Source organism: Sciurus carolinensis, chromosome 8, assembly GCF_902686445.1.
Source record: "Sciurus carolinensis chromosome 8, mSciCar1.2, whole genome shotgun sequence".
NCBI lineage: Eukaryota > Metazoa > Chordata > Mammalia > Rodentia > Sciuridae > Sciurus > Sciurus carolinensis.
The window spans coordinates 43,370,073-43,387,271 of NC_062220.1; the positions used below are offsets into that span (position 1 = coordinate 43,370,073).

General features: G+C 36.0%; 1 protein-coding gene across 1 annotated transcript in view; it reads right to left on the bottom strand.

Moving 5' to 3' along the window:
• Nucleotides 1-870: 870 nt before the first annotated feature.
• The window catches only part of Nxph1 (neurexophilin 1), a 281,079-nt gene continuing 264,750 nt past the window's right edge, over nucleotides 871-17,199 (bottom strand). Inside the window, exon 3 of the mRNA XM_047561674.1 lies at nucleotides 871-3,387. Within this exon, the coding sequence (XP_047417630.1) occupies nucleotides 2,626-3,387 (762 nt within the window). The 3' untranslated portion in view covers nucleotides 871-2,625. The remainder of the gene's footprint in view (nucleotides 3,388-17,199) is intronic.

Below are 17,199 nucleotides of genomic sequence, written 5' to 3' on the forward strand. Positions count from 1 at the left end.
ATCAAAGTTCTATATGCTCATGGTTACTTTGTTACAGAGGGAGCATATAGATGATGCAGAAGTTTGGAAAAAATATATCAGATCTAGAAAAAACTCCTGACAGTTTGAATTTTTTAAAATTTATGTCCTTGATGGAAGTTTGTTACATGTTTTCATTTTATATTTCTTCTAAAGAAAAACTACAGAAAAACAATCCAAGTCATTGTATTCTGTACATTTGTAAAAATTTGAACACATTATTTCACTGGGAGGTTAGAAAGCAGAGGAGGTGGGCAACTGAAGCTTATTTCATCTCATGTTGAATTCTGGGTTACGAAAGGATGGATCAGTTCACATAATGAAGTCATAGGTCACTAATCAAAGATCTTAAAGAAAAAAATGATTTTCCCTTATTTTCTACATCAAATAACTTTAGATCATGTTGATAAAAAACTCCAAAATAATAAAATTTATCTTGGCAAGTACATCCAACAGCTGGAACCCAGGAAGTTTTTATTGCCTGTTCTGCCACAGACAGTCTATTCTAATATTAGCCTCCAAATTCCATGGCAAGTTCATCTATAAATGGATATAAATGGTTATCCAGATATACTGGAGGACTTTTAGAGATGGACATTTAACAGAATGATGTATGTTTCATCTGCAGTTGGAAACTCATTTGTCAAACAAGTTACTGACTTCTCACTTTAGAATTCTATGTTTTTCCCCTGTAATATTTATATTATTTTCTATATGAAAACAGACTTATCCCTAACGTGTATTAGATGAGAATAGATCAGTATTCTTAATTTGGTTTCTTTGGTTAACCTCTGAGACTTCACATCTCAATCCCAATTTCATGGCTTTAAAACTGGTGACCTTACATATTTATGTTACCTCTTTATTTTGTTGGAGTAATGTATAGCAGTTAGTTGTTTTTTTTTTTTTAAGAAAACTTAATGTCCAAAAACAATGTTACATAGAAAACTTAATCCCATCTGCTATACATAAATTAAAGACTGAAGCCCTCTATTGCCCCCACAATTTTTTCAGTTGAGTTCAATTAGGGAATCTCAGTCACCATCTTCAGACATCTTGACTTGCCTTCACTTCATTCTTCCTGCTAAGTAAAGACTCTGTACAGGTAAAAAATTCAATACTTATACTTAAATTTAGGAGAACTTGATTATCTCCTATGTCCATTGATGGGTTTTTTTTTTTTCCTTGACTAACTAGCAAGACAATAAAACCAAAAATGTGTGCAATGCTGTATACCACAATTATTTCCCAGGTTTGATATTGAAATAAGTAGTTTTGCCTGGGCAACTAATACCAATGTAGATAATTCTATACAAATTTAAAGACATGAGATGCAAATCCATGACTGTATTCCAGCATGTTCTTCTTGTCAGAAACATTTAAATCACCATCTTACACAGTGCATATTGAAACTCAAATTTAAGTGTTTTATTTTTATGTACATTTTGTTTTGTCCAGAAATAAAATATCTAAATACAGACAGTGTAATGTTGTATATGTATAGCTTTCAACAATACTTGAGCTGAATAAATGCTTTGTACATTGTTTGTCTTTTTAATGGAGTTCACAGCTACATTGATAAAATGATTTCCTCATATCCTTTTTTTTTCTTTTTTAACCAATAACAAGCAGAGAGACAAGTACAATTTAATATTAATAAGCAGCTCAAAGAACACTTGGTTAAACTATGTACAATACAAACCATTCATACAAATGAAGACTAGGATATTGAATTTGTTACAATATGTGTAGTAAAGATAAGACAGACACTTATAACTTACATGGTGTCTGCCCGGCATTTCCCTTCTTATATAATGATCAGAACTTGTTTTAAGCAGCCTTAGCTGGTCTCAACTTCGCAAATGTCCAATGGCTGGCAATGAAAGATGTAATCCCAATGTCTGCCCACATGTAAATTCCAAATGTTTGCTCATCTTTACTGAAAACAGGCTCCTTCCATAGGAAAAAGAAAAAAAAAAAAAGAGCCATCTTGTATCACCTTGAATGTGCCTACCATATGCTGGGAAAAAGTTACTACACTTTGTTGTGTTCATAAAATAAAGAATACTGAGCTCTAAAGACACATTTTTCCATTTTAACAAGCATATACTCCTACAGTAGTTATTTACCAGTACAGCTACTCCAAGCAGTAGGAATGCATGAGTGGGGATTATTGATTAGCATGGACTCAAGACTTTAAAAGAGATTTCCATAATGGTGAGTGTTAGAAACATTTTCTAGTTGATCCTTTCGTTTGATGATAGTTTATCCTGAACCATTATGAGTCAGACAATGAAAGCCCTCTCAACAGATGATAGATGCAAGCTGAGATGTGCATGAGTGTGTATTTGTGTACCTCTACATGTGAGAGTGTGTCCTCAAGTATGACTTTAAAATCTGTGGTGATTTACAACTATTACTGAGAGATGAAGCTGACTGGGCAGAAATTACATCAGATTGTTTTCCACTAGCGTATTTGCAGCCAGTTGACAAGAGCAGCAGTGTAGACACATTCCAGGCAACAGATGTGACCTTCTTCTTTGAGGTAACAGCCCTGTCATATGACCATTAATTCCTCAGGCTTCAGTCTCAGCCCCTTGTTCGTCCTCATCCAGAGGGGAAGTAAGGTGTGTCACTGTGGTAGTTGTAGTCGGGGCACACTTTCTGTACTAGTTTATAATCTGTACTATAAAAGGATATGTAAATACAGATCACCTTGAAGGGCTTGGAGCAGAGCCAGGACACATGACTTTGGGTCTGCTCCTGGTAACAGGTTTTGGAAGGGTCATAGTTGCAGAGTGTGTTCTTGGTAGCCTTGTCAACCTTTTCATATTCGATTCGACAGTTAAAGGACTTGGAATCTTTGGCATCAATCACGGTTTGTTGTGCCAAGTCGAATTCCACAATTTTTGTAGGAGGCACCAGACTGACAGATACATTCCCTTGACCAGTGGAATTATGCCTGAAATAAACACTAAATGTCCCATTTCCATGATCCACAATTTTCCCAGTTATCAATAGGTTCAGCTTCACTGTTTTGATGTTGGAATGAAAATCACCCCATCCAAACATTTTCTTAAACTTGCCCGTCTTAACAATGGGCCTTCTCTTGGCCCTGGGCCGAGGCTCTTGAAGGTCTGTGGAGTTCCTCAGCCAGTCCCAGAGGTCTTGTTCAGAATAAGGTTCTGGGGTGTCATATCGCAGGTCCAAATCTGTATCATTTTCTTTGCCACGAAAAGTCTGTGACAGGAGTCGGCTGATAGATAAGTCTTTGCTGCTTTCTGTCCATATGTGCTTTAGTGTGGATTTGCTGCTTCCCGACTTCAGAAGTTCTGACTTTCCACCATTCGTTAAATTGGCACATGTAACCTAGAAATGGAACAGAAAATTGGCATTTATATCTCTGCATCTGAGATCACCTAACACAGAGATCCAAGCCCTTTCTCAAAGGCTCAGAATTAAATGACACTTTTCTTTTTTAAAATGCCTCCAGTATCTAGCCAATATTTATTAAGATGTAACAAAATGCCACTTCTATTTTTATATAATAGTAGAAGAGGAACGGTGTGGGTGGATGAAATCCACTAAACATGACCTAGAAGTATATATAAAAACACTGACTAGTGGAGGAAAAAGATCACCTAGCATGAGAAAACCAATTAAATTCAAGCACACATCAAACTAACAATTTCTAAACACCAAAATCCTAATACTTTGGAAATAAAATTTTATAAATCATGATGTTCTTTTTCTTCTTCAAAATTACCATAAATTTAAAACTGTGATTCTCTGAAATATGTTAACTAACAACTCTAGATTTTCAATTGTTCATGCCACAGTCGTTTGAAAAATTAATTTTGCATGGGACTCCAAGATACTTTAACTGACCAAAATAAAATAATATGTTTATTATCTTAAACATCTGGCATAGCTATGAGATGTAATGTTTTATCTTTTTAATTTTTTTTTTTACTTGTAGATGGACACAATACCGTTATTTATTTTTATGTGGTGCTGAGAATCAAACCCAGTGCCTCACAGATGTTAGGCAAGTGCTCTACCCCAGCCCCATAATGTTTTATCTAAATGAACTTAAAACATGGTCTAGAAATAGGAACATAAATTAAGACATCCAATATTCAATGTCTTAGAGATAATAGAGAAGCAAAACAACACACAAAATGTCAGTTCAGGTTAGATCGTGAGAGTTGTATTAAAAAAAAAAAAAAAGCATTCTCCTAAAATCCCAATCTTCCCTCTTTTGGAAGAACTAGTTAATCAACTAAACCAGAGATTCAGAGGAAAGAGTGTCCCAATGGCTTCACTGGCCTAAAGTTAAAGCAGTGACTTCTGATCCTGACATAGAGGACTTACAGCCGAGGACCCAAAGGAGTCAAAACAGCCAATACAAGTAAACCATTTAAAATTCAGACTGACTGGTCTAGGTTAGGGATGCTGAAGGGAGTCTCCAGGTGCCCATTAAAAAGTCAACTTTCACTATAAGCCTCCATTTCCAGACACCTGGAGAACCAGTCCTGAGAAACCTCTACGGCCTATATCAGACATATCCTGATTACTACTCACAGCCTCATTGGACTCTGTAGTTTCTTTATAAACTGTTACCAAAGTAAAAGGTGATTCCTGAAGAATTTTTTAAAGTCAAACCATTAAGAACTAGAGTTGAATTGTAGAGACCCCTCTATAGACTTAGCCATGCAGACCTTTTATTATGATATACCCTGGACTAGAAATTTCTTTTTATCAGCCACCAGGGTTGAAAGGAATCTATCCTAACTCCAGGAGGAACAAGACCTTTGGACTTCATGGCCAGACTCCCTAGGATTCTTTCCTAGATCTACCACTTCCAAGTTGTGCCCCCTTGTGATAAAGTTCTTTAACCTCCCTCTGCCTCAGTTTCCTGTCTCTGTAAAATGAAGGTAACAATGCTGTTGATATGGTTTAGACATGAGGTGTCCCCCAAAAGGCCATGTTTGAGACAATGCAAGAAGGTTTAGAGGAACAATGATTGGGTTATGAGAGCCTTAGCCCAATAAATTTCCTGATGGGATTAACTGAATGGTAACTGAAGACAGATAGGATGTGGCTGGAGGAGGTGGGCATTGAGTAGCATGTCTTTGGGGTATATATTTTGTATCTGGTGCGCAAAGCCTCTCTCTTCCTGATCATCATGTGAGCCACTTCCCTCTACCACTCTCTTCTGCCATGATGTCCTGCCTCACCTTAAGTCCTGAGGAATGTTGCCAGCTGTCTATGGACTGAGACCTCTGAAACTGTGAACCCTCAAATAAACTTTTCCTCCTCTAAAATTGTTCTGGTTAGTCTTTAGTTACAACAGCAAAAAAATATGACTAAAACAGTTGTCTACTTTATAAGGTTGTCCTGAGGTTAAAGGAGCTAAGACATGTAAAACTTTAAAATAGTGGTTAGCACATGGGAAAATTGCAGTAAACTTAACTGTTATTATGAATCCCAAAGTGATGTTTGAAGACAATTAGAGAAAGATCACCAAATGCTACATATGGAGATTTGGTCTAAGAGTAGCTTTACCTGAGATTGTGAAGCCAAACACTGGAATCTGGATGGAATGGGACATTGATGCAAAGGGTCTTGATAAACTAATCTGTAAAAAAAGTCTCTTAGATCTTATCATCCTGCTTTTATAAAAATGCCTTTGGATCAATGAGCTATTCACCACATGCTAGCAAGTAGTTTCTTCCGTGTCCAGTTCATTCTGAGACAATGTGAGTGATATAGGACTATTTCCATCCAAGAAAGAATACCAGTCAAAGCTGATCTATTCCCAAAAATGCTGAGTTTAAGAAATCCTTCAAATTTATCCCCAGGAAAATTCATTGCATCTAAGATAAAATGAAGTTTCTATTATGAGTTTACATGCTACATCTGTACACTAAAAAGCTAAGATAGAAACACTGGATAGGCTAACACAAACCTCCCTCAACTAGCTTGCTAGCCTGCATCTTGATGTATCTGCTATGTGATCCCCAAGGCAACAGCAATGCCTTGGTGGACGATAAAGAGGGCCTTTGTGTGCAGAAGTTACCAAAGAAGAGACAAGCACAGAACAATTGAGAATCACACCCTAAGGATGGGATGAGGCTCAGAAAGAATGGAAAAATTATGGGGGAGGACATGTAGGGTCATAGCTAAGGAAGCACAGACCAGTCTTTTGTACACAGTCACTCTTCAAACTTTTAAACCTACCTCCTACAGAATCGAACCAACACCCTGGTGTGGAGTCCAAGACACCTATTACATGGACCATTTCTGATCTTGGGGAAAATGCTGGGAATTGAGAAAAGACAGTCCTTGTTGCCAACTTTCTTTTAGTACTGGTACTTCTCTTTCACTTCTGCTTAACCCTTGCATTGGTATTTCTTCTCTTTCCCCAGCACCCAAACTATTGCCTGCTCACAGATTCTCACTATGCCAAACATTATTCCAGAAATGGAGCATATTCAAGCAATAAATGCCTAAAAATAGCAAATTGGTTGCTTTTGCAAAAATGATTTTTCAACATTGACTGGATATCATGCCCTAAAGGGATGAAAATTGGAAGGGAATTCTTTGGGAGAGAAGAATTATGTACAGAAATGTGTAAGGAAAAAGCATGCAATTTTCGTCCTTTCCTCTTTGCTTTATGATAAAGCCAGTTCATTGTGGGGCAGCTTTTACTATTTTACCAAAAGGGAAATCCATAGTAGACCCACAGATAATACCATTTCATTAGATTTACAAAATGAATAGAAACAACTAAAATTTTCCTGCTAATTCCCTGAATGAAGTGCACTTCAAAATATAGTATTTTTCTATAACACAGAGTAACTGTAGCATCAAATTTAAAATTAACATTAACTGGTAAGAGTAGTACAAATCTTTAAGGTTTGTGTGGGGTATATGTGTGTGTGTGATTTGTTTTAATAAGATTGGTTAAACAACCAAATCTGTAATTTCCTAATTAAATTACATTGTCCTTATCACAATCCCTATATTTATGGTTTAGTATAAAAATGCATATTCCCTGAAATTTCCTTGGAATTTCCTTGGAATTAGATAGTTTCCCACTGGCAAAACAAATACAGGTATGTACTGGTAGTGGCTTAGGACTTACACCTCAGCAGCTACACGGGGCTGTAACAAAATGTTTCTGTGATGCTCTAGCTAACAAACCAATACTGAACTTGCCTCAGAGGAGAGGAGAAGATGCTTAGAATGTAAGTTATCAGTAGAATATGGGAAGTGAAGGGGAAAAATCACAAGACATAGGGGATACAATCTCAAGGAGGAAGAGTCACTTTATTCAAAAGGATTCTACAACTCAGACAGGCAAACCAGCTTCTGATTTCCTGCAGAATAGAAGTTGTTTGGTTCTAAGTTTCCTCTTACAACTATTGAGATTGTGAGTGTGACTCTGTAGATACACTATCTCAGTCTCAGACCAGCCTCTGATCCTTAAGAGCTATGTGCTGTACACAAGTCGCCTGACTGATTTCTCTTACAGAGTATGGGAGAATACCCCCCATAACCCTCAGAGGGTGGTTGCGGGGATTAAATAGGACACTTCACTTAAAGCTCTCAGAACAGGGCCTGGAATGTAGGGAGTGTTCACCATTAGTATCACTAGCTGTTATTGTCATTAGATATTCATAGAAACCCCAGGAGGAATAGCTTATGTACGTGAATAACTTGTAATAGCATTTGAGAGCAAAAAGCACTTGTAAGAAAATTTCTCTTTAGCTTAACCACAAATATAAGGCAAACAAAAAATAAATCATACTGGGAGTTGTGGAAGGGAAAACAGGGAGTAAACAGGGCTCAAGTTTCAGTTAAAAAAGATGAAATGAATTTCATCTAGAGATATGCTGGTCAACTGTACCTACAGCCTACACTGCTGTATGGTACACTTGGAAGCTTAAGAGGGTAGATGTGGTAAGTGTTCTTGCAAAAATAAAACACACTTAAACACATTTTTAAAAACAGACTCTTAACTAACCCATAAACATGTATTGAGCCCTAATCAAATGTGTACTGAGATACTGGGAAAATAAAGGGAAAGAAAAAAGCATATATTTGTGAAAGGGCTGCTGCGACAACCTAACAAATATGGCAGGTTGAATAGGTAGCAAAGCTCCAGTTAACAAAGGATGGGCATAAGTTCAACTGTGAAACAGCTCAGCTACCAAACACAATGCCAGCGTTTGCCTTCAATGGGGCAATGTGAAAGCAGCGAGCAGTGCTGAGAGTCAAGAGGCCTCTAAACATCTGCTGGAGTACAGCATCAAAGCAGGTCTCAGCTATAATAACTAGCACGATCTTGAATATTCTCATTCTCTCCTCCCTTCACTCTCACTGAGATTAGGAGAGGAGCTGGGCAAGGTCTAAAACAGAGTATCAATCATGAAAAACCAGGAAGGGTCCTTAGCAAAGGCTTCAGACCTGTTCAATATTAAGGACCCAGATTAATTTTGTTCCATTAATTCAAAATCTAGGTAGTGAGATGCCACTCATACTGAGTTAAACAGAGAAACACAGAGACAAAATGTTACATGGCTCTTGCTCTCAAGGAGTTCACAATGGGGATCATTTAAGCAAATCACAGTGTGATGCTACCAGCAGTACACATGGAGATGTCATAGTCACAGTAGAAAGAGAAGGACAACAGAAGAGAGGATCCTTAGATCAGGGAGTTAAGAAATACTTGGGAGTTCACCAGGTAGAGAATAGGTCAGAGGAGTTCTTCCAAATGTAAGGAACATAACTAACCAAAAGCACAGAACTGAAAAGAGATATGTCAAATGTAAGAGTGGAAAATAACTCCTTACCATCTAACTGAAATTTTGTGTCCTTTGACAAACTTCTCCCATCCACTACACTCCTGTCTCTGGTAACCACCATTTTAATCTCTATTCCTATGATTTTAAATTTATTACACTTCACATATATGTGAGATCATGCTGAGAGTAGATTTTAAGTATTGTCACCACATGTATACACACACACACACACACACACACACACACAATATGTAAGGCAATACATGTGTTAAGTGGCTTGATCAAGCCATTTCACAATGTGTGCCTTATATATATGTACGTGTATATAAATATATCAAAATACCATATTGTAAACTAAAATGTATATATATATATACATTTTTGAATTGTCAAATAGAAAAAGCAAATAAAAGAAAGGAAGTCAAAAAGGAAGAAGGAAGGAAGGAATGGAAGGGGAGGGAGAAGGGAAGAAAATAATGAAGGAAAGAAGAAAGAAAGAAAAAGTTCCTTTCTGTGGAACTTCAAGAGTTTTTCTAGTGAGAAGAAATAGAACTTGGCAGAGGTAGGCCAGGGCCAAATTGCAAAGGTCCTGCTAAAACTTTATTTAAATATTAATCTCGAAGGTAACAGGGAACAACTAAAAATTTTTTTTGCTTTGTTTTCAAGTAGGTTATCTTAGCTCTAGAAGAATCACTGGTTGGACACTGAAGGGGGAATTAGTAGAGAAAGACACTGAGGGAAGAGAGACTAGTTAAATAATTGCAATACTTAATTTGAGAGACCAAGGAGCCTGAACTAAGCAGTGGTCAAGAAAAACAGACAGAAAGAATAGATAGGGATAGAAGAGAGATTTCAGAGAGAGAATTAGTTAAACTGGATGCTTTATTGGCTAAAAAGAAACATGAATATGAGCAAGGTGGTACAAGCCCATAATACTAGCTATGTTGGAGGTTGAAGCAGGAGGATTGCAAGTTTGAGGCCAGACTATGCAACTTGGCAAGACCCTATATCAAAATTAAAATATAAAGGGTCGGGGATATAGCTTAGTTATAGAGTACTTGCCTAGCATACACAAGGCCTGGATTTGATCCCCAGTATCACACAATAACAAGGAAAAAAAACATGAAAATATTGATAATTAGTGAGTTTGCTTGCACCTGTAACAAATACAGTGCTAAGAAGACACCTGGAGAATGAAATTAAATCCCATGAGAACATTGTAGGCTGAAGTGCCTGCATGTCATTCTAATGACGCCATCCAAAAGGTAAATGGTAACACGGGTCTTGCAGGTATGGAGAAGGGAGGGAGGTAGCAATGATGTTTTTGTAGTGTGAGTGGATGATATTGTGCAGGTGTAGCAAGTCAACTACGAATGACCTTATTAGAAGCTAGATGTCTGCAGCGGTAAAGAGGTCATGCAAAATGAAAAAGAGAGCAACCTACTTAACACACCTACTCCCACATGCAATCAGGAATCACTGACTTTCTCCTTCTATCCTATTTCTTTACATCTTAAGAGTTTTCATTTTTGAAAGAAGTAAACATAAGCATAACACTGACATAGATATTGAACCTTACTGAACAAACAGCATCAATGTAAAAGAAAACCTTATACCCAGGGCACCCTCAACTGTTGGTTTTACAAATATAGCAAAAGATTTTATTTCTAAAGGTTGTCCCAAGTTCTTTTGCTGTTAGCATAACTGAGTGATAAGAGAAGTGGTGAGGATTATGGCATAAAGATGGCAAAATAAAAACCTCACAACTTCTAATTAACACAATTCTACAATTCTAATAATATTTTTTTCTATGATATTACAATGAAAACACCACATACATTTCCCAACCGAATATTATTTTCCATGTCAAAAAGTGACCAACACACATTCTAAAGGAGCTTCTCTCCAGTCCAATCACATCATTTCCACAAAGAACAAGTGTCATTTGTCTCACTATTTTAGAAAAGTTGAACATCATAAAGATTCTTAACACCATTAAGTATATGCAATTTAAAGTATATGTGTCTTTTGAGAACATCCAAAAGTAGGAGCAAAGACAAGGGCTATTTTCTTAAACCTAAGCAGAGACAGAACCTGGACCTAACATCAAGTGTGTGAATGTGGAATAGGATCTGTGTGGGGGACTAGGGAGAAAAAAAGGACCATGAACACATGGAGAGTTGCCATGCTTTCATCTAGATCCTTCTTTATATGTCTTCACACTTTCCCACTGCTTCATCTACTAACTTTTCATTATGGGATTCCAAACATGTCAATATGCTATCTTTAAAAAGACTGCTGAAAGAGCATTTTTGGAGAATAAACCATTTCTCACCTTCACTCCCATGTCACTATGCACTGGCTTTCTTAAAATGCTCACTACTTTCTACGAACTATCTCCAACTAGAGGCATCTCTGGACATCTATGTGCCTCTTTTAGTGAAAGAGCAATGAAGTGCCCCTTAATTTCTACCTGTGCATTTTGTTGATCCATTATTGTTCAATATAAATAATATCAAGACTTCTTTTAAAATGTTGCATTTATTTCATCAAATGTGTAAATATTTGAAGTCAAACAAAAATTTTAAACAAACCGATGCCTAGACAATATTGCTCACCAGTGAGTAATTAATCAACAAAATAGCCTTGCTCCAACTACAACTTCATTTTAGCAGTTTTATGATTAGCTATGTTAAATATCTGTTGAACAATATTAACTACTATTGGTTAATTGCCTGATTTTGTGATTAATATTTTAGATATATCATTGTATCTATTTAATCCCCCCCCACACACATACACACACAAACTTCAGCTTACAGATGAAAATTTGGAAGTTCAATTAGAGCTTTCATTTACTGATCACTACTGGTAAATGAACAAGCTAATTCGTGGTTATTCCACAGAATGTCTTTTATTTTTTTTAATTATTTAATCATAGATTCCACCTAAATATATACATGTCAAAACATCCAACTATTGCAGGAATTTATTAAATAAAAACTGAAAACCTTTTGTCATCATTACCCACTACTCCAGTATAATAGTCTCAGCCTTCTCTCCAGAGATGAAACTTGTCAACATTTTGATAAACATTGTTCCTAAATGTTGTCACCTTTTTCTTGTTTGTACATAATTTACATGCCCAGTATCATATTTTATGGATTATATTATATATTTTCCAACTAATAACATATCTTAGATATGCTTGTCTGCTAGTATATGCAGATAACATTTCATTCTTACTTTAAACTGGAATATAAAATTCTATACTATGAATATAACATACTTGTACTTTTTATATAATTTTTTTGTGAAAGAGCCTTAATTCTTACATTGTTTCAAAGTCAGGTCACATAGTTATTTTTAGACTTGATTCTTCTAGTTCCTCTGCTCACTATTGTTTCAAATATCCCTCTTGTGTAGGATTTTCATTTTTCAAGGTGTATTGGTTTGTATGATTCTTTCCGAAAGAGTTCATATGGGATAAACAACTTGAATTATCCATGCCTAAAAATGTCTTTACTGGTCACAGATGTATACTTGGTATAAATATTCATTCTTTCTTTAATTCATTTTGTTCTATTTAGATACACAAATTTTAGGATTTTCTCTATCCTAAGCATTCTGAAATTTTACATGGTGAGCCACATGTGCCAGACTTTCTTAACTACTTTCTTAAATACTTTAGATAAAAGCAGGCAGATATTTCTGTGTATTAGGTTCATTTTCCTAAAATTCTCCCAAGTCTGCAAACTTCTTCTGATGAATGTTTTCTATAATATGCCATTGTGTACCTTGAGGGAGAGCATGCCTAGCATAGAGAAAGCATTCAACAAGTTCACAACATGGTTTAGATTGTTACCTACATCATTTTTCAATAGCGAAAAATAGACTCTTTAGGCAAAATCCAAGATTTGGGGCGAACATGTGGCCCCCAGAGATTTCTCTCTTTTGAATTCAGAGATTGCATTTCATTGACAATACCCTGAATGCTTGTATTATATGTGAGAAACCAGAGGAAATGGGTTAGAACATCAAAAATACAATGCTTCTTTTAAGTCACGACCATAATGAGATATCACCTCAACCTATTAGGATGGCTATTATCAAACATCAGATGATAACAAATGTGGGTAAAGATGTGGAGAAAAGGGAACACCTGTGCAATGTCAGGAGATGGTAATGGTTATAAGTCATGAAAAAATAAAGATTCCTCAAAAAACTACAAAGAGAACTACCACTTTATAAAGCAATCTGAGTTCTGGTGCACATCCAAAGGAAAGGTATCCTAAAGAGATAAACACAGCCCCATGTTCATTGCAGCATTTAAGTAATCAAGCTATGGAACTGACCTGAGTGTCTTATCAATGATTGAATACATAGAGAAAATTCACATGCACACACACACAAGATGGATTATTATGCAGCTTTAAGGGAGAAGAAAACCCCTTAAATAAAGTGTCATTTGCAACAATATAGATAAACTTAGAGGACATTATACTAAGTGAAATAGTACACACAGAAAGACAATTAACTGCATGATCTCACTTGTAGGTGGGACCTGAAGAAATTAAACTCAGAGAGAGCAGAATGGTAATTACCAGGGCCTAGTGACAGGGAAAATGGGAAGATTACAGTCAAAGAAAACAAACTTCCAGTTATGAGATAATAAATAATGATGTGCAGCATGGTGACTATAGTTAGTAAGAATGTATTGTATACTCGAATATCTGCTAAAAGAGTAGATCTTCACCAGAAAACAATGTTAATTAGGTGAGGTCATGAATATGTTAATTAACTTGATGGTGGGAATCATTTCATAATGTAAACATATATCAAAACATCACATTGTATACCTTAAACATATACAATTTTTATTTGTAAACTTTACCTTGCGAAAGCCTAAAATAAATTGATTAAAAAATTTAAAAGGAAACAAAAACATAAGTAACAACAACAACAACAAAATACATCAGGTCCTTCTGCTACAAAGTAGTGCTTCATGAACAGGGGAAAAGCAGAAAAGGAACTTTGCCTCTTCCTTAACCCAGTAGGTGCTGGGAAACTGAATTGAAAAGATCACAGGTCTCAATCCAAATTCTGCTACTTTCTTATTAATGACACCTTAAAGCCACAGTTTCTCCAATGGTAAAATGGAGATGATACTTTAACTCATTGGGTTTTTGTGAAGATGCTTTCCTTGTAGCACATATCACAGTATAAAATGCATGCCTGTATATTTATTGTTCTTGCCTTACAAACTATTAGAAACTACGTGTGTGTGTGTGTGTGTGTGTGTGTGTGTGTGTGTGTGTTTACACATGCACACATAATTCCGGGTCAAAATCAGAGAAAATGATATATAGGTAATTCCTTTAGTTTTTTATATACATAAGGCACAAATACAGGTGTTACATATAAAACGTTGAATATTAGGGTTATACATAGTTTGAGCTCAGTGCCTGAGAGCTATTGTGCTGATTTGTTATGAAAGTCTGAAGGAAAACGACGAGACTTTAATAATGCACACTACTATTCTATTCCTGTCTTCTGAGTAAAGACATTATATGTGCTCAAATGGTTCAAATAAATTGAAATGGAAGTGATTATGATGGTAACAAACCTGTGGACATTGTTAGATATAGATGGTGGTAGGAGATCTCACTGATTATATTAAAATTAATAAGGGCAAATATGGGCCATAATGTAACACATCTTTAAGAGAAGATCCATAGGTCTGCCTAGACATTCCATGCCATCCTCAAAAGTTAGAAATATGCCATTTCTAACTGTTTGAAATATCCTCATTGGCTAAGAATTTTAGGCAAGTTACACTAAGATGAACTCACCATGCCATTGAAGGGTGGCACATTTCCAACACAGGGTACTAAGTGTTACATTAGATATCGTATTGATGGTTCTAATTATGAGTAACTGCACTCCTCTCAAGTTTGCATAACCATAATAAATATCTTTCCCTTTCCATCATTTTTTGTAGTTATTCTTATGAAAATTATCATGAAAATATTCTTGGTTGTTTAATACTGGGGGCAAACATGCTTCGTGAAGAACCACAAACTACTGCTACTGATAAATAAAATTCTGTGAAAATATTACCCTTCCATCATGCTCACTTTATAAACACACACACACATAACTTTTGACACAGTCACATTAATATTGATGAGAAATTAAGCATTATTAGTCTTCATGACAACACTTAGCCATTCTCTCAAAACATAATTACAGATCATTCAGGTTTGCATTGCAAAAGTTGGTTCTCTTGTTAATAAATGTATGACATTCCATTAACAGGGATAAAATAACCCTGATAAAACAGTTAATATTTTATATTACTTTCTTTTAAAATTTATAAGTAGTATCTTATGTGAGGGCCCCTGGGTACATGGTTATAATAATGAACCAAATGCTTAAAATAACACATTGGTAGACTATTTCCTCACTAAAATGAAGCCACTACAGCATCATTTTTTCATTATTCATAAAAAGATTTAAATTTTTCAGTAAATCCAGATGTCTTTAAACAAAAGAAAAATGTCCTATATGTAGGGATAGCTTCTCTCTATTTGAATCAGAGGTCAACATGAGTGATTGTCCATTACAAGGCCTATTTTGTGAATGCTAATGGACAAGTTTATAGCTTCTTAAAGTCAAATAAAGTACAGAACTGTCTAGAATAAACAAAATGAGAAAGAATTGACACACCTTCTTCTATGCTTTTGGTATGTCTTGTCCCTCTCAGATTCATGTACCAGAACCTATTCACCAATGTATTTGGAGATGGTGAAATCTTGAAGGGATGGTGCCTGAAAGGACATATCACTACATTCAATATCAACTAATATGCACATTATGGAAGTGGGTTAGGTCTCACAGACTGGATTAATTACTGAAAATGGGTTGCTGTAAAATGAGAACACCCCACGTTTGACCTTCTCTGCATGGGCTGCTCACCTCTAAGTTCTCCTTCCATGTAATGTCACCCTCAATGTTATGACACAGTATGAGACTCTCACAGCTGCAGCAACCCAAGTTTGAATCTTTCAAACTCCAAAATCATATGCCAGAATAAACCTCTTTCCTAAACATCTAGACTTACATATTCTATTATAGCAACATGAACAGACAAAGACACCTTCCAACCCTATTTCCAGCAACCCATGTGTACATACGTTGTCATATAAGACAGGGGTATATGAGAACATACAGAGTAACAATATCACACTTATACAATAAGGACTCAAATTCCTGAGAAAATAGTGACTTTGATGTTTTTTGATGCAATATGCCGACTTAACACCCTCTGTAATCCAGAGGTTGATTTGGACAACTTTCAATAAATGAAGGAAGAATCACTATGTAAATGAACTGATGGAGACCAGTTTCAAAGAAATATCAGCTGAAGAATGCTTAGATCTTGGATTCATTAAAAAATTCTTCTCAAGTCTCTCTTTAATCCAGCTATAGTGTATGGACACTGATCAGAGTTTCCCAGGGGCAGGATGGACAACAAGTCAATCAAACCACAAATACAAAAAAGGGCAAAGATTCTGGAAATGCAGTCCCTACACACTCCTATAAAAGTCCAATGAACTGGTATTCTCCAATGATATGAAGAGAAGTAAATTCAATGTTCTTCAGTGGTATTTCCCCAAAAAAGAGAAAGACTATTAGAGAGAATAGACCCCCTCATTTATTCAGCAAAATTGGTGGTGCTGGAGTTGAAGTTTTATAAAAACTTTAATAATAAATAAATACATATTTTCAAATCATGCTTTGGTTAGAGCAAAAGGTGTTAAAAACATATCCAACCTAGAGCATCAGGTCCCACAATGAGCTCTTAAGCACAACTCTGGGAAGACACACCTATTTGCTGAGAGAACTTCAAGTACTATTCTTTCTACAAAAGAACTATTCCCTTGAAAATTCCTAAACTAACATGCTTTCTCTAATGTCCTGCCTATAAAGATTCCTAGCATTAGGTAACTGCAGTCTAATCTCTGTCAGCTGTGAATCACAAGTGATTGTGCTCCATGAGTCTGGATAAGATGTCTGTCTTTCACCAGTCCTATCCCTCTTCCCACTTTCTTAAAACATGGCGTGGAGAATCTCATATTTAAAAGTCAGGCGCTAAGGGGAAAAAGGTGCCATGTGAGAAGTCACAATAAAGAGGTTGGGTAAAAACTAATTAGCAGTCAGATATGGAAGGTTCCCTTTCACTTCTTTTAATTACCTTAAAATAGAAGAATTAAAAGAAGAACAGATTATGATCAGAGAATGTTCTCCCCAGTGGGTGCCTACACACACCTAGTTTTGAGAGTTAGTTTAATTACCCTCTCCAAAG